This window comes from Pyxicephalus adspersus, chromosome 2 (genome assembly GCF_032062135.1).
Source record: "Pyxicephalus adspersus chromosome 2, UCB_Pads_2.0, whole genome shotgun sequence".
In the NCBI taxonomy this organism is placed as follows: domain Eukaryota; kingdom Metazoa; phylum Chordata; class Amphibia; order Anura; family Pyxicephalidae; genus Pyxicephalus; species Pyxicephalus adspersus.
The window spans coordinates 86305593-86331857 of record NC_092859.1 but is presented as its reverse complement, the minus strand read 5'-3'; the positions used below and the strand labels follow the sequence as shown (position 1 = coordinate 86331857).

Here is a 26265-nt window from a genome sequence, read left to right as displayed (position 1 = left end):
TGTGATTCAGCAAGGGTGAGTAAGGGGATGGGGTGCATTGGTATTATTGCAGTGCTTTGTATACTGGGGTTATTGCAGGGTAATTTGGTGTTCAGTAAGGGAGAGATAGGTGATGGGGTGCACTCCTATTGTTGTGATGTGATTTAGGGTAAAGTATGAGGTAAGCCAGGTAAAAGCATGCACTTCTATTGTTGTGAGTTGATCTGGGGATGCAGGCTTGGGTTAAACAGATGATGGGGTGCACTACTATTGTTGTGAGGTGATGCACCCTTGCTGAACCACATACCACCCAGCAATATTTCCAGTGCATCCCATCACCTGTTTTAGCCTTCCTGAATCCTTTACCACTCTGCAATAATACCAGTGCATCCCATCACTTATCTCTCCTTTGCTGAACCACATAATACTCTGCAAAAACACTTGTAAACAAAACACCTGTCTTTACTTTTCCCTATCCTTCCATATCCCCTGCACTATAACAATTCACCCTAATACTTTTCTCACCCTTGCCTAACCCCATACCCCTCTACAGTAATAGCAATGTGAGACGAGTGATGGGATTCCCTGGTATTAGTGGCGGATGAAATGAGGGTGAAGGAAGTGTCAAGGAAGGTAATGGGATGAACTGGTATTATTGCAGGACATATGGATGGATGGATGGATGGGGAAAAGTAAAGAGAAATGTTTAGTATACTGATTTTATTGCAGGGTGGTATGGGGTTCAGCAAGGGAGAGATAGGTGATGGGGTGCACTCCTATTAATGTGAGGTGATATGGGAGTACAGGAGGGGGTGAAAGGTGATGGGTTGCACTCCTATTAATGTGAGGTAATATGGGGTTACAGAAGGGGGAGAGAGGTGATGGGATGCACTGCTAATAATGTGAGGTTATATGGGGGTACAGGAGGGGGAGATATAGGTGATGGGGTGCACTCCTTTTAATGTGAGGTGATATGGGGTTACAGGAGGGGGGGAGGTATTATGGGGTGCACGCCTATTGTGTGGTGATATGGGGTTACAGGAGGGGGAGAGACAGGTGCTGGGGTGCACGCCTTTTGTTGTGTGGTAATATGAGAGTATTACAGGGGGAGACAGGTGATGGGGTGCACTCCTATTGTTGTGAGGCAATATGGGGTACAGGAAGGTGTTGTGTACAGGAACCTGGCAGGTGATGGAGTGCACAGCCTTTGTTGCAGTGTAATTTGGGGGCACACACATGGTATTGTGCTGTTGTTATTGGAGAATGATATGGGGGTACAAGAAGGGAGCAGTTCATGGGGTGCACTTCTATGATTGCTAGGTTATATGAGTTTTAGGAAGGCACAGGCAGGTTATGGGGTATGCAGATATAATTGTGGGGTAATTTGGAAATTAGTAAACAGATGTTGGGGTGCTCTTGAGTTATTGCAGGGTGATAGTGGGGTACAGTAAATGGGGTGGTTCATGGGGTGCATGTCTATTTTTGCGAGCTTTTAGGGGGCTCATGAAAGGGGAGAAAGCTGATAAGCTTCAATGCTATAGATGTTAGGTGATATGGCAGTTTAGAAAGGGGGATACAGGTGTTGGGGTCTGCTTGTTTTGTTGCAGGTTGATTTGGGAGTATAGGAAGGGGGCAGGTGATAGGTGCACTGGTATTTTTGCTGGGTGATATGGGGGCAGGTGATGAGGATACACTTAAGAATTCCCAAGATGGTATGGCGGTATAGGGAAGGTAAACCAGAATATTTCAGGATGATATGGAAATTTAGGAAGTCTGGAAGATGGCAAGATGTTATGACGTACTACTATCACACTGCCATTACTGTAGAGTGGTATGGGGTTCAGAAAGGGTGAGTCAGGTGTTGGGGTGCACTAGTATTTTTACAGGGTGGTATGTGGTTCAGCAAGAGTGATACAGATAATGGGGTCAATTGGTATTTTTGCAGGGGACATGGAAGGATGGGTAAAAGTCATGACAGGTGTTTTTTTTATACTGGTGCTTTTGCAGGGTAATATTGCGTTCAGCAAGAGAGATTGGTGATGGGTGCCCTCCTAGTGTTGTGATGTGATATGGGGTACAGCAGAAGGTGAAACAGGTGATACGATGCACTGGTATTGAATTGATGTGGGGATGTTTGCAGGGTGAGACAGATGAAGTGGTGCACTCCTATTGTTGTGAGGTGATGCACCCTTGCTGAACCACATACCACCCTGCAATAATACCAGAGGACCCAATCACCTGTCTCACCCTTGCTGAACCCCATCTCACTCTGCAATAATACCAGTGCATCCCATCATCTGTCTCACCCTTCCTGAACACCCATATCACCCTGCAATAATACCAGTAATACCCATCACCCATCCTTGTTGAACCCTTTACTACCCTGCAATAATACCAGTGCATCCCATCACCTGTCTCACCCTTGCCTAACCCCATACCCACCTTTAGTTATAACAGTGTGAGACGAGTAATGAGGTAGCCCGGTATTATTGCAGGGTGGTATGTTGTTCAGCAAAGATGGGACAGGCGATGAGGTGCCCTAGTATTTTTGTAGTGTGGTATGGGTTCAAGAAGTGTGAGATCATTGATGTGGTGCACTGGTAATATTGCAGTATGAAATGAGGGTGAAGGAATGTCAAACAGGTAATGGAGTGAACTGGAATTATTCCATTGGATATGGAAGAAAGGGGAAAAATAAAGACAGGCATTTTGTATACTAGTGTTATTGCAGGGTTATATGGGGTTCAGCAAGGGAGAGATAGGTGATGGGGTGCACTCCTATTGTTGTGAGGTGATATGCAGGTACAGGAGGGAGGGGAGTGAGATAGCTGATGGGGTGCACTGGTGAAATATGGGTTGAGGAGGAGTGAGACAAGTGATGGGGTGCACTGGTATTATTATATGGTGGCATGGGGTTAGGCAAGTGTGAGGCAGGTGATGGGGTGCACTGGTATTATTGCAGGGTGGCATGGGGTTCAGGAAGTGTGATCTGCAATAATACCAGTGCACCCCATCACCTGTCTCACCTTTCTTAACCCCATACCACCCTGCAATAATACTAGTTCATCGCATCACTTGACTCACCTTTGCTTAACCGCATACCACCCTGCAGTAATAGCAGTGTGAGATGAGTAATGCACGCCATTACTCATCTCACACTGGTATTATTGCAGGGTGGTATGGGGTTCAGCAAGGGTGAGACAGGTGATTGGGTGCACTGGTATTATTGCATTGTGTTCAGTAAGTGTGATCTGCAATCTTACCAGTGCACCCAATCACCTGTCTCACTCTTCTTGAACACCCAAGTCACCTTGCAATAATTCCAGTGGATCCTGCAAAAATACCAGTGCACCCCATCACCTGTCTCACTCTTCTTGAACACCCAAGTCACCTTGCAATAATTCCAGTGGATCCTGCAAAAATACCAGTGCACCCCATCACGTCTCTTACCTTTACTGAACCAAATACCACCCTGCACCCCATCACCTGTGACACCCTCTCCTGCACTACCATATTACCTCACAACAATAGGAGTGCACCCCATCACCTATCTCTCCCTTGCTGATCCCCATATTTCCCTGCATTAACACCAGTATTCAAAACACATATCTTCACTTTTCCCCATCTTTGCATATCCCCTGCAAAAACACCAGTGCACCCCATCACCCGTCTCACTCTTGCGGTACCCCATACCACCCTGCAATAATTCCAGTGTGAGACCAGTGATGGGATGTCACCACCCAACAATAGAAGTGCACTCACTCCATCATCTGTTACAACCCCTTCTGTACCCCATATTACATCACAACAATAGGAGGGCACCCCATCACCTATCTCTCCCTTACTGAGCTCCATATCAACCTGAAATACCACCAGTATCATACAACCTCTCATCACTTTTCTTCATCCTTCTATATCCTCTGCAAAAAAACAACAGTTCTCCCCCTTATCTGTCCCTGTCACCCTTGCCTAACCCCCAAACCACCCTGAAATAATACCTACGTACCCCATCACCTGTGTTAACCTTGCTGAACCCCATACCACCCTGCAATAATACCAGTGCACCCCATCACCCGTCTCACCCTTCCTGAACCCCATACCACCCTGCAATAATACCAGTGCACCCTGTCACCTATCTCACCCTTGCCTAACCCCATACCCACCTGCAGAAATAGCAAATAGAAATAAATATTATTGCAGGGTGGTTTGTTTTTCAGCAAGGGTGAGTCAAGAGATGAGGTGCACTGGTATTAGTACAGGGTGGTATGTGGTTTAACATGGGTAAGTCAAGTGATGGGCTGCTCGGGTATTATTGCAGGGTGTCATGTGGTTCAGCATGTGTGAGACGAGGGATGAGGTGCACTGGTATTATTGCAGGGTGGTATGGGGTTCAGGAAGGGTGAGACGGGTGATGGGGTGCACTGGTATTATTGCAGGGTGGTATGGGGTTCAGCAAGAGTAAGACATATAATGGGGTGAACTGGTATTTTTGCAGGTGATATGGAAGGATGGGGAAATGTGATGACAGGTGTTTTTTTTATTCTGGTGCAGGGTACTGTGGGGTTCAGCAAGGGAGAGATAGGTGATGGGGTGCCTTATTTTGTTGTAATGTGATCTGGGGGTACTGGAGGGGTGAGACAGATGATGGGATGCACTCTTCTTATGAGGTGAAATACCCTTGCTGAACCACATCCCACCCTGCAATAATACCAGTGCACCCCATCAACTTTCTCACCCTTGCCAAACTCCATACCACCCTACAAAAAATAGTGCCCCCCATCACCTGTCTCACCTTTCCTGAACCCCATACCACCCTGCAATTAGACCAATGCACCCCATCACCTGTCTCACCCTTGCCTAACACCGTACCCACCTGCAGTAATAGCAGTGTGAGACGAGTGATGGTGTGGTCATTAAGTGTGGTCATCACAAAGTGAGAAAAAAAAGCAATATAACGCATTCTCACTCATTTTAGACCAAAAAAAAAAAACAAATCATTTTTTCTGGATTTGCTTCTGCATAACCAATGCAATGGTTCAAAAAAGCATGTGACCTTTTTTTTATTAACACTCCAGTGTTGTGGTGAATTGTCATGTTATGTGCTTTATGGTTTGGTATTGCTTTTGCAATATATGGCACAGCAACCCACTGCAGTGTTCTCCCCAGAAATTTTTTTCAGACGAGTGGTAAAAAAAAAGTGGGCGGGCCAAGACACAGCAAATTTAGTGCTCCCAGTTATTTATGCCACAGGTATCCAATAACCCCTAATATTATGTCAGTGTTCTACCAACCCTCTATACTTTTTCCAACTTTCTAATGCCTGGCTTGTTAGAATGTCCATTTTTTTTTTAGTTTACATTACCAGTAAATAAACTTTACTTTTACCCCTCCTGAGTGACTACTTGGCTACTGCTAGGGTTTGGTAACAGGTGGTAAGTGCTGGGCTTTTTCAGGCCTAGCAGTTTTCAAGCAGCAGTGGTTCCTGGCGAGAGGAAAGTGAGGGGTAAATGCAGAAAATGCAACCTTACTGCCAGTGTAAATTTATCCTGACTTCAGATGTCACCTCCTAGCACTATACCTAGGTAACAAATGTGGTGATGTTTTAAAAGCATTGTGCATGTGATAGCAGATGGGGCAGTGCAGCCAGTGCCCCCCATCACTGCCCATATTCAATGAACAAAATAAAAACTGCCTGAAAAATGCATCCGCCCGTAGTTTGTTAGCTGTGTGTGTGTGTGTCTGTGTGTGTGTGTAAAATCTGCCTAACAACTAACTGTGTTCAATCTTTCAGAACTCCTAAACTGTTGGTTGTAATGACTTGAGAATTTTAGGGTACACAGGGTATTCTCATAGCTACTAATAACCAAAATCTCTTTAAAGAATTTCAAGATATGGGGATCACAAGTTTAAAGACTTGAGGATTGAACATTTGGTTTGCTGTTTCATAGAAAAAATGCACCTAGAAGCCCAAAATTTAGGATGGAAATTAGGGATCCCCTAGGGGCCACTTACATAGCAGGGAGCATTTCAGAAAACTATAATTGCAATACTTTGCTACACTTTCTGCTTCTGTTCCTTGAACCCCAATTTTTCTGAAATAGGGAGGTGCAGGAAACTGAAAATGTAGGTGCAAGTGGGGAACAGATGTATAAACCCCCTAAAACATAAAAAAAACCCTGCCCATCAAACTGTCTGCTTCCCTACCTTGAGCCCTAATTTCTCTAGAACAAAGTGGTGGAGGTAAACAAAAGCCAAAGGTTTCCCCCCACTGCATTTACATTTTCAGTTTTGTACCTCCCACCATTTGTATTGAGTCCAATACAAAGAAATATTAATATATATATATATATTAAGCAAACCAAATGTTCAATCCTCAAATCCTCAATATATATATATATATATATATATATATTTATATATATAATATAAATGGTACTTTACAGTTATAATACGTTTCACTATTTTTTTTTTTTTTCTTTACCAGATTTTTGTGTTTTTTTATTTAAAGTTTATTATTAAATTTATTAAATATTGGACATTTTTCAGTGAATTATGCCTAAGAATTATAGGCCTATAATGTAAAATAAATTTCCATGCAAAAAAATGTAACGCTTTTTGCGTGGAAATACGGAAAGAATTAGAACACTAAGGGGTTAGGGACTCCTAGGCACACTTGCTTTTGAAACAGCACTCCCAAAATTTATTTTCACAAGCTTTTACAATTCTGATCCCAAAATCTTAACATTTTTAAAAGCTGGGGTGCTGAAATTGTGGTTACCACTAACTATGTTGTGTTCCCTGTGCACTCTGAAAGTCATTATGACTTATGGTTTAGTAGATATGAAAGTTTGTACACAGGGACAAGGCTACAAGACTATACAAGGCTACACAAGGCTACAGGATGACATGCAGTTACACACACAGCTATTAAGATGCTGATTACATCATTATACACGCCCACTCGAACAGATACATTTTTACACAATGTTTTTGTTTTTTTGTTTTTTTTCAATAGAAGACTCAGCACAGCTATGAGATGGGGGGAGGGAAGCCTTTGCTCCAATCTCATCAAAGCTGTGCTGTTTCCTTGCAGGCTCTTATCAGCAGCTGGAATTCTCTGAATGGATGACAGCTGAGAACAGAGCAGCCTCTCCTTTGTCTGTTCAGAGGACTAGAGATGCTGATAAGAGCCGGGTGGCCCGCCCACCAAAAGGGGACTGGGGAGAAATATGCACTACACACAAGGGATTTGGGTTGGCAAGCAAGAAGTCCTCTATTGTATCCTCCCTATAAAATACCATTAGAGGTCATATGCAATCAGTCATTAGTGATTAAGCACGAACAATGATTAAATAACCTAAAGCTACGTACACACTTCCAATTATTATCGTCGGAAAACGAACGACGAACGTTCCTGCACGATATCTACGAACGATCGTATAGCACCGATCCTGCACATAGAGGTAACGACACGATCGTTCATAGATATTGTACACACAATAGATACGATCGCTGGATTAGCACAGCGGGACCAGGTAAGTGGGGATTTTAGTGTAGGCGAAAAAATACGGGGTTAACCAAAAGAGCAAAAATATTTAGTGCGAGAAATTACGGGCTTAGCGGTTAGGGGGTTAAGTAACTTGTTTGTCTTAGCAGCTGTTTGTTTGGCTCATGATACCACTAGCAACATGCCTCTCCTAACTTCACTTCTGCTCTGTTCAGCTGTCAGAAGTAAAGAGAGGAGCCAAGTGTATTCTCCAACTGCATCCATTGTGTGTGATGCTTCTGTGTCTGGCTATAGTATTGATCAAGCAGTCATGTTCACTATAGAAAAACCCACATGTGCAAAATCTAGTGACAAAGCTGTTCAGAAAAACTTTTTGACAGCTGTAATTAAAAACTTTACTTACAACATTAATTAAAGCTTAGTTTAAAATGCAACTTCTTAGAAGTGTAGATCCTTGCTAAATGAGGCCACACAATAGCTTTAAAAATCTCCAGATAGAACCCAATATATGTTTCACAGCTTTATAATTAGTTGTCTATATGCTGAAGCAAAAACCGAAACAAACTATAAATGCATTCAAATATGTTTTTGGTATTTCGGAACACATTACTAACCAGTGACAACAGAGAAGGATCTGTAGGTGGTGTGTGTAAGGAATCACTTATCAGTGTAAAGAAAACAAGGGGGCTGCACTTAAAAAAAATACAATCATAATTTTTACTTTATATAAAAGGGTTGTATACCCTTTCACGTGAAGTGAAAATTCTGAGTTTAGGTTCGCTTTAAGTTACGTTATTATGTTTGTTTATATATATATTTTTTTATAAAAAAGGCTGTATCTACACTAAATTCATCAAACGGTATGTAACACATTTATTTAATTGCCCTATTCCAATCTAAATGATACCAAACAACTTAACTGTTCATCCATCTTACTATCACTTACAAAAGGGCTGTGTCTTTCAGTTGGGGGATAGCTTCTAATTAGTATAGGTAGCAGTAGAAAACAAATGCATACAAGATAACATATTTCTAGGTATATCGCCAAATTCTCATCTTTGACCTCTTCCTCCCTGCAGGATGACCGTGCAAAGATAGATGTGATAGACTGGCTGGTGTTTGATCCTGCACAGAGAGCTGAGGCTATAAAGCAAAGCAATGCCATCATGAGGAAGTTTCTAGGTAAGAAATATTGTATCTTTCAAGTGGCAGCCGAACAAGTTTTACATTTTGAAAGATTTTATATTTTCCTTTGTTGAATGTCTTTACAAATTGTGATATCAAAGTAAACTAGGTTATATTCACGCTTTCATGTGCCTGTTTGGTAAATCAAGACATGTTCTAGAAATGTCTAGAAGTAGCTAACTGAAGGCGGGCAGTATGTAGATGTTCTTTTGTTAAAGTCTATGAATTATTAGAATATGTGGAAAACTTCAGATCTCAGTGCCTGTCATACAACTGTATGAAATCATGTTAATAAGATATAACTATATTATATGATTTAGTGGACATTTTGAAGGCAGATTAAAGTTTTAGATTTGTGTCTCCAGGACATAGACAAAGTGGACCTAGCTGAACATATTTTTTTTCTTAGTTCCTAAAACTGAGTGAAAATTTTTTTTTTCGCACTTCTTGCTTTTCAAGAAAGTCCAAAGCAGTTCTTTAGTGTTGTGGAAACCATAGTAATATAAGAATTTCCTACATTTATTGGCTTTTTTAAATGCAAATCAAACCAATGCAACAAACAATTTTTACAAATGCTTAAAGAAACTATGGGATGGAATCAGTTAATGTAATTGGTCTTAACCAGTGGGTATATTACCAATCGGTATATATGTATTTTTTTTTCTTGTGCGGTCTCTTCTACCAATGTGTTCAAAACACTTTTCCCTGTGTTTTCAGGTATTTTCCAAAGTTGAGAAAGCTACTGCAGAAATTACGAGAATCATCACTGATGCTGTTGGATATGCAGCTCGATCCTCTGGGTTATGAAATCCAGTCCTAATTTCACCAGTGCTTGAGAAAAACACAAATGTGGAAGCAGCTTTCTGAGAATGTTTGTTAAAAACCAATATATTTTTGTTTGCTGCCAGGGAACACTTTTTTATAATAAAAAAATGTGCTCAGTAAAATTGACATGTTGTGTGATTTATTTATTAATAAATATTTTAACATCCGGTTTTCTTTTGAGGGGGGTAACACAGAACATTGGACAACTGTATAGAACAGTGTGGAGAACCCATGGCACGCGTGCCAGAGGGAGCACTCAGAGGCCTCCCTGTGGGCACGGTGCTCCCCACCTGGCTAGCCGCCCATTGGCTGTGCTATTGTCCCTCTGTCAGCCCTGCTGGCTGCAGAATGTCTTTTCTCCGGAGTCATCAGTTAACCCTCAGAATACCAGACTGTGGGGGCAGAGGCAGCTGATGTGTATTGAAAATGATTTGTCTTGATCCAGAGTTGAAAGGGTGAAAGTACAGAGGGGGAGAGGTAGGGGTAGGCAGGCATGAGGGGGGATCTGTTTTGCTCTGTCCTATTAATGGGAAATATAGTATGAAATCTGAAGACACAAAATAGAGCTACACAGCCCAGGGACAAGAGTACCAATCTGATATACCCATTTAGGACCAAGTGAACACAAAGCTTGTGGTAGAAGGTAAGTGTCTGTTGAATGTAATGGAAACCTTGTAACTGTGTGTTGCTGTCCACAGTGCTTTAAAAAAAATTGTGCAATGTGCTGAATTGCTATGCAATTAGCATGCGTTTAGAAAAACTACCTGCATTCCTGTAATGTGAGATATAAATAATATTTATTAATATTATCTTTGCTGTCTGCACCCTTCTAGGAAGATGTTGATCATTTTTTGTCTTAATGACAATTTCTTAGTTACTGAAATAAATGAAGGCGGTAAATATGCACTGTAGTGATGGCATCTAGCCTAGATGCCTTTAGGAGGGAATTGGACAAATTTCTGGAGGAAAAGTCCATCACGGGTTACTAGCCCTGATGGGTATGTGCTACCTCCTTATTATACATGTGGGCCACTGTGAGATACAGGAGCTGGACTAGATAAGCTATTGGCCTGATCCAGTGGCCCTTTTTATGTTCTTATCTGGGTATCAGTCTTATCAGGTTGGTGCTCATTGCTGGTGTTGAGCTATGAATTGGTTCTGTTGTAGAGAGCGATTGCTATACATTGCATAAATGACATCCACACCTATCGACATCTGTTACAAGGTATATAATAGGTTAGGTTAAAAAAAAAATTAAAAAAAGTCCATCAAGTTCAACCATTAGGGAAATAAACATATCCCAGATATAAAACCCTATAAGACAGAGTTGGTCTAGAGGAAGGCAAAAAAAAAAACCCTGGTACAGTTTGCTTTAACGGAAAAAAAATTCCTTGGGAAAAAGTTCCCTGGATCAACAATCAATGTTATTTTTACTTCAAAGCCTTAATACCCAGTTATATTCTGTGCTTCTAGATATCATCCAGCTTTTTCTTAAAGCAATCTATAGTAGTTGCTGAAACTACTTCCTGAGGGAGCCAATTCCACATTTTCACGTTACAGTGAAGAATCCCTTCCTTATCCGGAGCTTAAACTTCTTTTCCTCCAGAAAAGAAAATGATCTTACAGTGAATAATGGGGAAGAGAGTTCTCTATATGGACCATTTATATATTTATACAGGGTGATCATATACCCCCCTTATACGTCTCTTCTCAAGGGAGAATAGATTCAGTTCAGCTAATCTCTCCTCAAAGCTGAGCTCCTCCATTCCTTTTAATATTTATACTAAGGTTTTAATGGCGCTGTTCTGCAGAAACAGCAATTAGCTTGCTTGCTAAACTAAATACACAAAAAGACCTCCCGACTCCCTGGAACTGTGCCAGATGTCCACGGGTGCTGCTGCCAGAGGAAGGCTGGGCTGTGTGTGGAGGTAAGTATAACTTATGCACCTCAGGTCCAGAAGTTGCCTGATTGTTGATTCCCAACCTGTATTAATAAACAGAATTTATATAGCACCAACATATTACGCAGTGCTGTACATTGTTTAGGGAGAGATTTGTAGCCTTCTTGAAATAAATTAGGCTTATTATTAATAATAATAAACAGGATTTAAATAGCGCCAAGAAATTTTGCAGCGCTGTACATTAAATACAAGTTGCAAATCACAGACAGATACAGTGACACAGGAGGAGAGGACCCTGCCTCGAAGAGCTTACAATCTAGGAGGTGGGGGAATTTACACACAATAGGAGGGGAGATATGTAGTGGTGGGAAGTAGTCACGATTTAAAGGACAGAAGATGATATGTAGGCAAGTTTGAAAAAATGTCCATGCATATTCAGGGCCCAAAGCAATTCTATTTAAACAACGGGCAATGTCACATGCCCAAATCTTACGTGCCAAATTATAAATGCAATGGGAATTAATCCAGGGAATTACATCAACATCATCGCCATCATTATCCTCCTCTACTAACATCACTGATGAATTCACCTTTCTCATCTGCCTGCAACTAATCTGCATTTATAACTCCTTCTACAGCAACGAGAATGTCTTCCTTTTTGCCTGCCAAATTTCATCCCTGTGTATCCAATTGTTTTCCCTGGAATCTTAATTTGATTGTGTATGGTATGTCTCCCATTCTACCTGGCAGATTTAATCCCTGTGTAAACAGAAGGTAGGAGCAAAGCAGAATAGGAAGAGGAAGACCATTCCAGAGAGTCGGGGCATCTCTAGAAAAGTCTTGGAGCCATGTGTGTGATGAGGTTAAGCGTGAGGAAGTCATTAGTAGGTCATTGGAGGAGGGAAGAGAGCGGCTGGGGGGGTATTTTTCTACCAGCTCAGAAAGGTAAGTGGGACAATAACTGTGGAAGGATGTATATAAGGAATGCTGTGTATAATGGGAATTCTCTGTAAATAAGGGGAATGCTCTCTGTATATAAAGAATGCTGTGTATGAGGGGAATTCTCTGAATATAAGGAATGCTGTGTCAATAAGGAATGCTGTGTTTAAGGGGAATTCTCTAAATATAAGGAATGCTGTGTCAATAAGGAATGCTGTGTATATGGGGAATTCTCAGTATATAACGAATGCTCTGTATAAGGGGAATTCTCTGAATATAAGGAATAATGTGTATATTGGGAATTCTCTGTATATAAGGAATGCTGTTTATAAGGGGAATTCTCTGTATATAAGGAATCCTGTGTATAAGGGGAATTCTCTGTATATAAGGAATAATGTGTATAACAGGAATTCTATGTATATAAGGAATGCTTTGTATAAGGGGAATGCTCTATATATAAGGAATGCTTTGTATACAAGGAATTCTCTGTATATAAGGCATGCTGTGTATAAGGGGAATGCTCTGTATATAAGGAATGCTGTGTATAAGTGGAATGCTCTGTATACAAGGAATTCTGTGTTTAAGGGGAATTCTCTGTATATAAGGAATGCTGTGTATATGGGGAATGCTCTGTGTAAGGGGAATGCTCTGTATATAAGGAATGCTGTGTATAAGGGGAATTCTCTGTACATAGGGAATGCTGTGTATAATGAGAATTTTCTGTATATAAGGGGAATGCTGTGTCAATAAGGAATGTTGTGTATATGGGGAATTCTCAGTATATAAAGAATGCTGTGTATAAGGGGAATGCTGTGTAAAAGGGGAATGCTCTGTATACAAGGAATTCTCTGTATTTAGGAATTCTCTGTTTATAAGGAATGCTGTGTATAATGGGAATTCTCTGTAAATAACGTGAATGCTGAATATATAAGGAATGTTGTATATATAAGGGTAATGCTCTGTATATAAGGAATGCTCTGAAAAAGGGGAATGCTCTGAATAGAGAATATACAGAGAATTCCCAATATACGCAGCATTCCTTATATACAGAGAATTCCCCTTATACACAGCGTTCCTTATAGACAGAACATTTTTTCTGTCTATACAGAATGCTGTGTATAAGGGGAATGCTCTGTATACATGGAATTCTCTGTATATAGGAATGCTGTGTATATAAGGAATTCTCTGCATATAAGGAATGCTCTGTATATAAGGGATACTCTGTATATAAGGAATGCTCTATATTAGAAGAATGCTCTGTATAAGGGGAATTCCTGTATAAAAGGAATGCTATGTATATGGGGAATTCTCAGTGTATAAGGAATGCCCTGTATAAGGGGAATTCTCTGAATATAAGGAATGCTGTTTGTAAGGGGAATCCTCTTTATATAAGGAATGCTGTGTATGTATGAATTTTCTATTTATAAGGAATGATGTGTATATAAGGAATGCTCTATATATAAGGAATGATGTGTATATAAGGAATGCTGTGTATATATAAGGAATGCTCTGTATATGAGGAATGCACTATATATAAGAAATGCTGTGTATATATAAGGAATGCTGTGTATATAAGGAATTCTCTGTTTATAAGGAATGCTGTGTATATAAGGAATTCTCTGTGTATAGGGAATGCAGTGAATGTACAATGAATATACTTTCACACACACGTTCCTTTGCTCCTTTCAGCTTCCACAAGGTTGAAACAAACGGTACACAGTTCAGCAATGAAGAGTGAAGCCCCACCCACACATAAAATCAATAGGCTTCTGTGACGTGTCCAACATGTGCCGGCTGCGCGTGCGCAGAGAGGTGGCTCTTGTTCCAGTAAAGCAATGAGTAATAGGGCTGAGTGATCTCCATGCCTTCCAAGTCTTTGTAGCTGTTCCGCTATGTGATCTCCTATACCGTCATCATCGCTGTGTGTTCCTCATCGCTTGCACCGATCCGGTCTGCTGTGATCGCTTCTCTCTGTTCTGTATAGGTGTCTGTCCCTGTTATATAGTACAAGGCTGCCGCTGATCTCACTCTTCCTCTGCCTTCTTGTGTTGTGATTCTGCTTCCTTAGTTCATCATGTTTGTCTCTCCTCACTGGAGGATTGCTGCTGGCCTTCTGGCAAACTTGCTGTCCTCTATCTGCATTGTATTTATCAACAAGTGGATCTATGTGCATCATGGGTTCCCCAACATGAGCCTGACATTGGTGCACTTTGTGGTCACCTGGCTGGGACTGTACCTGTGCCAGAGACTTGGGGTGTTTTGTCCTAAGTCTCTCCCTACCTCCAAGGTGTTGCTGTTAGCCCTCAGCTTCTGTGGCTTTGTGGTCTTCACCAACTTGTCTCTGCAGAACAACACCATAGGCACCTACCAGCTGGCAAAAGTCATGACTACCCCTGTGATCATCCTCATCCAAACCCTTTGGTATGGCAAGACCTTCTCTATGAGGATCAAGCTCACTTTGGTAAGTGTGGATTGGCATTGTATGTTGTATATGTGTTAGTCTAGGGGAAGTAGATGTGATGGGGAAACCTGTACATTCCCTAACCCTACTGATCCTGGAAGGTTACATGGAAGGATTCACCTCTGGCTGGTGCACCTCACATCTGCTGGACACCTCTGCTCCCAGAGACAGGAGCTGGTGGTGTATGTATAGCCAAAACTTTTATTTTTGTTTCAGATTGAGTAGAAGGGGTTAAATACACTGTCATGTGACATATTTTCACTTCCTATCCCGTGATCACAACTGAAATGAGGGTATTACATCTTATAAAAGCTAGCAGAATAGTTTTTATAGTTGCACTAGTGTTACAGGACAAGTTTGGAATATGACCTTTTCCTCATTAGTTATGTGTATATATTCTATGTTGTGTTCCCAGTAGTTATGTGCATATAGTATATGCTATATTCCCAATAGTTATGTGTACATAGTATATGCTATATTCCCAATAGTTATGTGTATATTCCCAATAGGTATGTGTATATAATATTAGCTATATTCCCTAAAGTCATGTGTATATAATATTAGCTATATTCCCAATAGTATGTGTATATAACATTAGCTATATTCCCAATAATTATGTGTACATAGTATATACTATATTCCCAATACAGTGCTCTCCCCAGGCCCTTTTAGCCTGGTGCACCACCCAGCAATTTTCAGTACCCACCCGGCTGTTTTTTGGTGGTCACATGAGAGTTGGGTCACAATACAGGGGCCACTACCTGCCTAAAATTTCTTCCCACCTTGCTTAAAAGATTTTTTGCGGTTTAACGTGGCAAAAGTTATGTAAATTTAGTGTATGCTATATTCCCAATAGTTAGATATAGTTACAATGCATGGAGGAGTGGATGTGAGTGTGTGCATTTATTTATATTTCCTGTTTACCCCTGGTCCATCACACAAACCTCATGTAGGATCTCAAACAATAGATTCCAGCAAGGTCACAGGAGTGATATAGATAAATTTGGCACAATAGATGGATAAAGTCCCCCAAGACAGACCTAGTTATCATTGAAATCTCTATTTTTTTCATCAAAGGAATAGTTAGGTAAATTGTATTAGCATTATATTAAGTGTAGAGAAATGCTACATGATAATTGGAGTGGAGTGGAACCCCCACCTTGATCTGATATGTAGCTAAATGACCCCTACTGTGCTTCCCTAACAACACCTTGACTCCAGAATGTCTACACCAATCCTTTCTTTGAGATTTTGAATGGATAGCAAGTGTAAATTTATCAAGCAGGGACACAGGCAACAATAAAAACTTGACTGGAGTGCTTATCCTTCACTATTATAAAGACAATTTTGCTATGCATATACTAAACCAGGGCTGACCAATTCCAGTTCCAGTGGGCCAGGATGTGCACACATTGGCCCCTGGGGACTGGAGTTAAAAAGTTCCTGTGCCAAAGACAGACCAAGCAGTGTACTAGAATATTTGCACCTATCAGGTTGTATGTCCCTGTGTATCATACGCACAGCTGTACCTGTTCTATGTTAGAGTCAAAGATACTGTATATTTATAATGCTGTGATTGTGCTGGTATATTTATTCATGAATATACTTTTAATTTTGCAGATACCTATAACATTGGGAGTGTTTCTGAACTCTTTCTACGATGTGAAGTTCAATGCTTTGGGGATGGTCTTTGCTGCCCTTGGTGTCTTTGTAACATCTCTTTATCAAGTGGTTTGTATCTCACATTTTTTTTTGTGTTGCAAAACATTGTTGTTAGGCCATTTTTTTTACAGTGGTAATAAATAATCACTTTGGCGTGGGTGTAGGTGGACATATTACATGTACCGTCGGTCAGATAAAAAGAATTCAGCTGCCTTGTCTGTTTTTAAAAGCTTAGCTACAGGCAAATAGCGAAATACACCCATCAAATACATGTGTTTTACTTGATAAACAATTTGCCTGAAATTCAGCTTTAAAGTGGAATGGCACTTAAAAATGAAAAACTTTTGAGCAGGCAGAATCTTTATTGCATAAAGACAAGCTATGCCTCTTTGGCAATAAAACAAACTTACCTGCCTGTGTGCAATCTTTTCTATAAAGTACATTGAGCTTTACATGTGCTGCATATTGTATGTTCCCAGCAAAGCTAAATGCCAAGAATGAATGAAACCCCCTTGTAAAGTTACATCATTCCATCCTGGCCATGCAAGATGGCTGGAGATGCTTGTGCAGGGAGAGGTGCAAAGAGAAGGTAAGTTTAGTTTAAACATTGCAAAAAGGACTGTAACTTTATTGCAGAAGAGACATAGCCTGTTCATTCCACAATAAAAAAACCCGCCTTCAGTTTTTTTTATGTTTTGTTTTCATTAAGACAAGTAAGCATACTTAATGCAGTAGAGACATTGTCCATATCTTTCTGCAGTAAAGCCTTGTCTGCTTGCAAATTTAACATGAATCTTTAGTTTCGCTTTAGGAAATATTTACAGCTCTTGTCACTTCTCCCAACCTGTAACTGGACTTTGAAAGAAGAAGCAGTGCATTGATGAGCTTATGACACTCATCTTCTATCAGTATGTTCTGTTAGATTTCATTATGTTCAGTATGATCTTTGCTTAGGCTTTGCAAATGTGTCCTCACTGTGATGCCATTTGTTGACCTGCACTGTTGTTTGCTGTTTGGGACAAGGTTATCTATATCCTATCAGAGTAAACAAAAATAAAATCATGGAAGTTGCATGCTGACCTTTATAATAATTTGCATACAGTTTCCTAGATTCTACTATTCTTTGTGCATGTTTACTGAATTTAGGATATAGGTCCTATATTAAAATTCTGTACATTTTGGACTTGTGTTATACTTTGCATGTTTTTATCATTCACCATTATTTGGCTGTTCTTGATTTCTGGAAATTCATTTATTTGCAGTGGGTTGGAGCCAAACAGCATGAGTTACAGGTGAATTCTATGCAGTTGCTGTACTACCAAGCACCTTTGTCCTCTGCTATGCTGCTTGCTGTTGTGCCCTTCTTTGAACCCATAATTGGAGAAGGAGGAATATTTGGACCATGGTCACTCACAGCTGTGGTAAGTTTTAGACTGTAAAAAAACTTTAAATAGGACTCAAAGAGCATTTGAATTCAAGTTTCATATAGGTATAGTATTTACGTATTTTTACATTTATAAAGCTTTATTCAGTATTTAAATTGGTTTTTTTTGGCTTTACACAAACAAATGATTAGATACAATGTGCTTATAAATTTGTTTGTTTAGACCAGCCTTTCTGGTACTTTTTGACATGGGGGACCCTTGAAGTAACTTTTGGTTCTTCAGGGAACCCCTACTGTAATTACTATAGCCACAGCTTGTAGTACATTAGTATGGTGGGCAGTCAGAAGAATTGCTGGCTAGTGGAAGTAACACTGCCCTTGCACAAATTGCTCATTAGTAAAGGAACCCCTAGCAACCTCTGGAGGAACCTTAGAGTTCCATGAAACACTGCTTAGGAAACATTGGTTTAGACCATAGACGGGTGTTTTTACTAAAAGTTTATCTGAATTGCAATGTAAATTCTCATGTTTCTTCTTCAGGTAATGGTGTTGCTCTCGGGCATTATTGCTTTCACTGTAAACCTCTCCATCTACTGGATAATTGGGAATACTTCACCAGTTACGTATCCTTTTCAAACTATGCTATCGATATATGGTCAATACCCCATCACATTTACCAGAAAGATTCTGTGTGCTTCATTTAGTTGCAGGTGGATTTTTGTTTGACCTAATTTGCAAAATGTGCCCTTTACCGATCAGAACAACTTGGTATTTGGCTGCTACATGATGGTTTTAGAGGCTGTTGCATATATATGCAGGCAGTTTTCACCATCTCCTATCTCCAAATTGTGTCCTCTATTCTCCCTTAATATAACCTTTTACTGTTCGATTTAATTGTCAGTACTAGGATTAAGAGATTGTCATTTCATGGACCAAAAACTGCTGACAGTATGTGCCTCTGTATACTTGCAACAGCTTTGTTGTCCTCTGTTTTGACCTAATCCTGGGTAGTTATGTCAATTAAACTCTGACATATTGCTGGGTAGCATTGACACTTATCTCTCTCACCCTATGAACATTATGCCACATAGTAACCCTATAAAGAATTAAAACTGATAGGAATGATGAATAATAAGCAGGGAAAAAGCAGGCTGTCACATCCAGTGACATTCCCTTAGCATAGGGGTGCCCAACAGGTGTATAGCAATCTACCGGTAGATCGCAAAGGCAACGTGAGTAGATAGCGGAGCTCTGCCTTTCAAAATAAACTCTACCGTGCAAAGGAGTTATTAGGTCCAAATACCGTTCCACCATGACTGACGATCATTTGGAAGTCTGTTTGAGGCTGGCTACCAGCAACTACTGTCTGAACTATGCAAGTTTGGCTAATTCCATTCAGTTTGGGACGTCATCGCCAAAAATGTACAGAATTGTATTGTGGCATACATGTTACTGTTGTTATGCAAGGTAAAGAAAATATATTTTAAATATAAAGTATACTCGGTATATATTAAAAAAATAAATATGTTTAGCATTTTTTTTGTTGGTAGATCATTTTGACTTGGTCATTTTAAAGGTCGTTTACAAGCCAAAAAAGTGTGGGCACCCCTGCCTTAGCACATGTTTAATTAAAAATAAGCAAAAATGTAGAGCTAGAATTGCTATACCTTTCTACAAACCATAAAATATAAGGAGTTGTTTTTATAGTGCTATCTACTATTGATAATCTATTGCTCAAATATGTACAGTTTAATCCTTAACATATACATTCAGCTACAACATGTTTGGACACTTCAAATTTTGCATCACGCTTTTGGGAGGATACATCCTATTTCAGGACCCGCTGTCAATTAATCAAGGATTTGGAATATTATGCACTTTGCTTGGTATTTTAATTTACACTCACTTCAAACTTAATGAACAGGAAGCAAATAAAAGTAAATTGGTCCAGAGGCCATAAGTCCTACCTTAAAAGACTTCTTCATTATTAGATTTTTTTTTCTCTGCACATAAAAAACTATATCCAACTTTAACAATTTTACCCAATGAATTTACATGAGAATAATATTGATTGTGTCTACAAGCAAGAACTGTGCCAGAATTTTTGAAAAGCTTCAGCAATATGTGCACATACAGGTATATATAAACCATATTTCTGTTGGGAGGCAAAGTGTGTTGTGATATGTAGGATGAATGTGTTCATGAATATTAAATGTAACTGATGCTTTTCATTCTTTACACACAATTAAGGAAACTTTGAAACCTCCATGAGTGCAAATTCAAAGTTTAACAAAAAAAAAGTATTCATATTGAATAAATTTAAAGAAAATTTTATACGAATATTGTTACTGTGTCTTTATGATTTACAGATTTGATATTGTAGAAAAAAAATTCACATGTTACAGAGGTTGGAATTACAAAAAGGTAATATTTTAGATGATTTCCTGTACTGACATTGTGTTTTAAATAGTATTTAAAACCACGTGCATTAATCCCTATCCCAAAAAAGAAACTAGAAATTTAATACCCTTACTGCACTTATTATACAATTTACATGTAAGCAGATTTTGTGACTCCTGTGTTATCATATCATTTGATGGTTTGGGGAAAACTGGGACAATTGACCACAGGGAGCCACAGGCCTATAGCCAATGAAATCTAAGGCTGGGTACACATGTTCAATAATTGTCAGTGGAAAGAATCTTTCACGATCCTTTCCAACAACAAAAGACTGAACGAGTGCTGTATATGCGCCGTTTTACTCCATGGAGAGGGGAGGGGGGAGAATGACGGAGCGGCACCCTGCTTCACTCTCTCTCCATTACTTGTATTATGATTGTTTGTCGTTCGTGGATCCGCCAGGACGGATCCATGAACCACATCGAATGAGAACTGTACACACACCTGATTCTCGCCCGATATTTGGATTATTGGACGAGAATCATCTGATGTGTGTACGTAGCTTTAGTTTAACACATATTCAAAGGTGTTATTGTAAATGTTGCCTTAAAGTAAATTTTGTTTTAAAGTTCATTTTTATTTTTGTACTTCCTCATTTTAATAAAAATTCACTATGCATTTAGCTTGTATGATTTTACAATAGAAAAATCAAACTCACAATATTATCTGATACCTGATAGATTTCCAAATTATACATGGAAAACGAAAAATTGAATATTACCTACTATAATTTTCCTTTTTTTACATGTACCACGTCAGCCTACAAATGGGTTAATCCCCTTGCTCCTACTCCCAGGAATGTAACGCAATAAATAAAAGTAACCCCAGCACCTGACATTCCGTAACTAGTTGTCTTTAAGTCCTTAATAGGTGTGGATAGAGGGAATGTGTACACCTTTAGCACTATATGCCATAGAGATGGTTCTAACAATCCATAAGGCAGTGAGTCTGCTAGAAGCCTTCTTCCTCTTTCAAAAGAGGTGTTCTGATCTCAGTATGGAAATGAGGCTTCCAAATGTGTGTAGGTAACTGCCCACATCAAAGTCAATGTCGGTGACCGTCTAGAAGGTAGGTAGAACAATTCTTGGTTCTGATGAAATGAAGAGGTCACTTAGGGGTAGAAATAAAGCGTACCTAAACTCAGAATTTTCGCTTTACATAAAAGTGTAGACAACCCTTTAATGTAAAGTAGAAATTCTGTTGTTTGTTTTTTTTTTTTTTTTACATGCAACACCCTTTTAAAATGTTTTTTTTAAAAAAGTGCAGCAGCGCCCCCTAATTAGAATAAATGGGAGTGCAAAGCCTCCTAGGATACCTACATCACACATCCGGGTTCTTAGGTGCTCCTTCTGCGCATGCCTGAGCATCTTGGGCATGCACAGAAGGAGCCTTTTCGTGAAAAGGGAAAAAATTGTCAATCCCACGCATGCGCAGTGAGATCGGCAAGTTTTTTTTCCAACCTACGGCACTCAATCTCAGGCTTGGGTCAGGTGATGTAGGAAGAAGTGGAGAAGATGGCGGTGCCCGTAGCGCCGGCCCAAAGACAGATGCCGGGGTGACAAGGGATCCGATGGAAGAGACTTCCGGATGTATCAGACTACCCTACGGGATTAAAGGTAAGTGTATTTTTTGTGTTTTGGGGAATTTTGAGTTTAGTCTTTAGGGCATGGGTACTAGTACTACTTTATCTGGAAAAAAGGTGATGAAGAGTTCTTTAGCTCCTAGAAAAGCCATTTCTTATACTCTACTGGCTGAGTTGATTGCAACAAGAAAGACTGTCTTTTGTGACAGTAGGCCTAGGGGCATATCTTTGGTTGGTTTGAACTTGTCAGGCGCAAGGAAATACAGTGCAGAAGGTAGAATCTTAGCCTTCTGGGAGTTTTTTTTTGGACTTTTGCTTTAAAGAATTATATCACAGATACAACGAATTTCGGGTCCAATGGAGGTCTGTGATTTCTTAGATGGCCGAGACATGACCTTTCAAGATGTGAAGGCTGAGCCTCATATCTAGGCCTTTCTGGAGAAATTCCAGTACATGCTGCACCTGCAGCTGGGTTGCCTGTAAGTTAAGGGAGGTCATGAATATTTGAATGAGTACTGAACTTTCTCACCTTTATGAGTGTTTGGACCACATGCTAAGAGCACCCAAGGTTTAGCCTCTTTCTTTCAATACCCATGCTGTCAGGCATAGTTTCTTTGAGTTCAGGAGGAATAGGGGACCTTGTGAGAAAGAATTTCTGCAGGTTTGAAGTTGAGGATACTCAATTGCCTTAACAGTAACAGTGGAAACCAGGGGCATTTCAACCAATTGGGAATGATTGTTAACACCAGTATCGGCTCGTTTAGAACCCATCTTGTCAGTGCATCTGAACCCAGAGCTTGACAGATTTTGTTAGGATCTATACCTACACACCTGTCTAGCACATCACAGAAGGAAACAGCATTTTCTAAGGATAGAGTTATGTGTCTTGCCAGTCCCATTAAGCCAGCATTTTGTAAGTCATTTATTTCCTCTTTCTTAACCTCCCTGGAGGTATTCCCTTGTGTGGCTCGGGGTTAATTTTTAGTACTAAAAGCAGTGGAATTGCTGGGGAGTCTTTAAGTCTTACCTGGTCCCCACATGCTCGTGGCATCTTCCAGCGATGCCCACCATCTGCTTCTTGGCATCGCCAGGCTACACAGATGCCGGCCTGCATCTGCGCTCCTGGCGTGTGAACATTGGGGATGCGAGGCCAGGGGACACAGATGCCGGCGGGGCCAGGCAGTGCGAGCGTGCAGCTAGAGGGTGGGACCAGGCAGGAAATTTAAAATAAAAATGTTTTAAATGTACTGTTTTGACATTTAAAAATACGTATTATTCAGACTGCCAGGGAGGTTAAACTAATAAAATTTGGAAAAAAACTTTTACTTAAGGAAGATTTTCTTTATGTTCTATTCCATTCTTCAGTAATTATATCACAGATTTCATCCAAGAATGGAAAGGTTTCCAATTCTCTGGTCAGCCTTTTGAAGAATTTTGTTTTCTTTGGAGGATCTTTGGCCTCATTTACCCAAGCCAAGGTCTGTTTAATAGCAATAACATATTTGAACTAGGGAAAAATCAAAGTTTATTATTTCCACATCTTCCATGATAGAATTATCTGAAGATTTCGAAAGGGAACTTTCTCTACAAAACGTATCAGATTGAGCAAGAGGAAGGTCTTGACACCTAGAACTCATCATCTCCAGGATTTTTGAATTGTCTATCTGTTTATCTCCTGCAGCTTTTTTGAAGAAACTCTCACACACATATTCTTAGGCATGGCTTTGGGGGGTGGAATTGCACACTCAGGATCTATTCTTATAGCTTAATACATCATCAACATCATACATCAATCATACATTTATCCATTGAGGAATTGCCAGTGTAACTATCAGCTAAACCATGTTTATGCATGTGACCAGCAACATGTTTATTTCCTGAGGGGGATCCGAGTCTTTTTACGGCTGGTAGCATGGACACAAAATAAAAGAGATTGGTACTGTCTGCGAGACATAACAAAACACACCGTGACAAATGGGTGCACCACCTACCTTCTTGGGCTAGCCTGGTCTTTATTGGGTTTGGCTCAGAGCGATCCATTAAAATTAAATGTAATAAAAGCTCCGCTCCATAATGGAAGCTATACAGTAGGAGATCATCGTCAGTCAGTGCTTTACTCCAATCAAGTAGACAGCTGCTGATGAGAGTAAGAGGAGGAAAAAGAAGGGACACCAGGTGCAGGGGTTACTTTTAATTTTATTTATAAATCAGGGGAGTACCAGCAGCAAGGGCCTTAACCCATTTGTAGGCTGACATGGAACTGCCAGGAAACAAAATTTTAAAACTATAAAGTACATTAAGATGTAATCTTGCTTAAAATGTTTTACTTTAAAATATATTAACTTACATATATCAAAGAATCACCTTGCAGATGCTTTAACTCTTCTATACTTTAGTTTTCTTCAAAGCCCAGGTGCCCAACATAGCCTCCCAGCCTTTGGTGTGCAATCTTCCATGTCCCAGATCATGTAGAGCCCTTTTGAAGCTTTGGAGAGCTACAGCCAGGTACCTGGTGCTAAAATACCCTCCGCGTTTCAGCACCAGCCAGGTACACCTGCGCTTTCTGCTGGAGTATTCTCCATCCAACAGTAAAAAGTAAAGTCCCAGCTGGATGTGGAGGGGAGAAAAGTTGGTGCGGGAGCTTGTTAAGTCAGTGGTCCCCAATCTTTTGGAGCTCGCGGACCACTGATCTCAGACTCTGGACCGCGCATTTGCGGAGAGCCGTGTGTCACTCAAATTTACTGCCCACTCCCCCATCTCCAGAGACACAACCTGCGGCTTTGGCCGGTGCGCCCCAAGTGGGGTCGGGATGTGGCCCACCTGTCAGACGGCGGTGGTCCACTAGTGGGCCGTGGACCAGGGGTTGGGGACTCCTGAATTAAGTGCAGTGATCATTCATTTTGGGGGCTGAATTTCACTGCAGTGCAGTGGGTGTTAAAGAGAAAAATTAACTTGGGAATATGTTGGTCACAGACAGCAATGCCGGGCCTTATTACAGTGTTAACTTGCAATATTACCAACACCGAATATTGGGGTTTTCTTTTGTTTCCACTGACTCCAATGCTGTGGGTTAAATTTGTGGTCCATGAAACATATGCTAATTACTTTTCAGTTTGTCCTACATGTTGCACTGCACACATGAATATACACTGCTCTTGTGCAGCCTTTTGAAAGTTTCAGGGGCCACACAGTTGACCAGCAGTGCTCCAAAGTGTGCACAAATAACTGAAGTGAGCCTGTACTGACTGGTCTGGGACTTTGTTGAGACAAATTCCTATAGAGGTCACTTACACAGTGTTTCTGAAGACAAGGAAATGCTGAGTAGATACCATCAGCCAGCACAGAAGTGAATAGAAGCGTTCAAATACAAAAATTAATCTGAAGTCTGATCATCTGCACTTTTTTTTGGGGGGGTAAATAAATGGGTGCCAGTGTTTTAGTATGATATCAAATGACATTTTTTGAAAGTTTTTTCTTATGTCGAAACCTAACCTTTGAGGAGGCAGCATGATTTATATTAGTAAATTATCTGCTTGAGAAAGATCGGTTTTCTGACTAGCCCATAATTTGCAAATCTCTTTAGAGGTGTCAGATGGTTATCACTGGAAATAATCTTTCATGATCATTTCCAGGGACAGACAAACAAATGAGAGCTGCATACACAGCGCTGTTCTGCCTAATGGAGAGGGGAGATGAGAAAACGAGAAAGCACAGTATTATTATTATTATTAAACAGGATGTATATAGCGCCAACATATTACGCAGCGCTGTACATTAAATAGGGATTGCAAATGACAGACTAATACAGAAAGTGATACAGGAGGAGAGGACCCTGCCCCGAAGAGCTTACAATCTAGTAGTAGTCATTCCCAATCAGTCGTTCATCAATCCACCCCAGAGGATTAATGAATGAAGTTAGGGGACCACTGAACACCTAAGATGTTTGCATATGCATGAGAATTGGACTCAATCTCATATGAAAAAAAAACACAAAAATAAATCACATACTGTATATTACTTTTTTAGATCTATAAATAAAATAAAGTAACCAATGTTTGTTGATCCAGCTGATAATAAGAATCTGTGTCATAAAAAAGATAAAAAGTACCTGCTGTCATTTGACTTTACTGTTGCAGCTGCTAGAGGTTGCAATTATTAATATTATTATTTAACAGGATTTATATAGCGCCAACATATTACGCAGCGCTGTACATTGAATTGCAAATTAAATAAATGTACAGCGCTGCGTAATATGTTGGCGCTATATAAATCCTGTTTAATGATAATAATAATAATAATAATAATATTATTATGGGAGCAGCGACAAGTCAGACGTGTCATTCCCGGCAGGGAGAGGTTAGGTGTCCATGCTTGTGTCTA

At 40.1% G+C, this 26265-nt stretch overlaps 1 protein-coding gene across 1 annotated transcript; it reads left to right on the top strand.

Annotated features, from left to right (window-relative positions):
* The first annotated feature begins 14148 nt into the window (after window positions 1-14148).
* On the top strand, window positions 14149-20177 carry SLC35E3 (solute carrier family 35 member E3). The gene is made up of 5 exons (XM_072401342.1): window positions 14149-14797; window positions 16418-16528; window positions 17722-17880; window positions 18384-18466; window positions 19617-20177. The coding sequence occupies exons 1-5, from the start codon at window positions 14411-14413 to the stop codon at window positions 19801-19803; spliced, it is 927 nt and encodes a 308-aa protein (XP_072257443.1). The 5' UTR covers window positions 14149-14410; the 3' UTR covers window positions 19804-20177.
* The last annotated feature ends 6088 nt before the right edge of the window (window positions 20178-26265 follow it).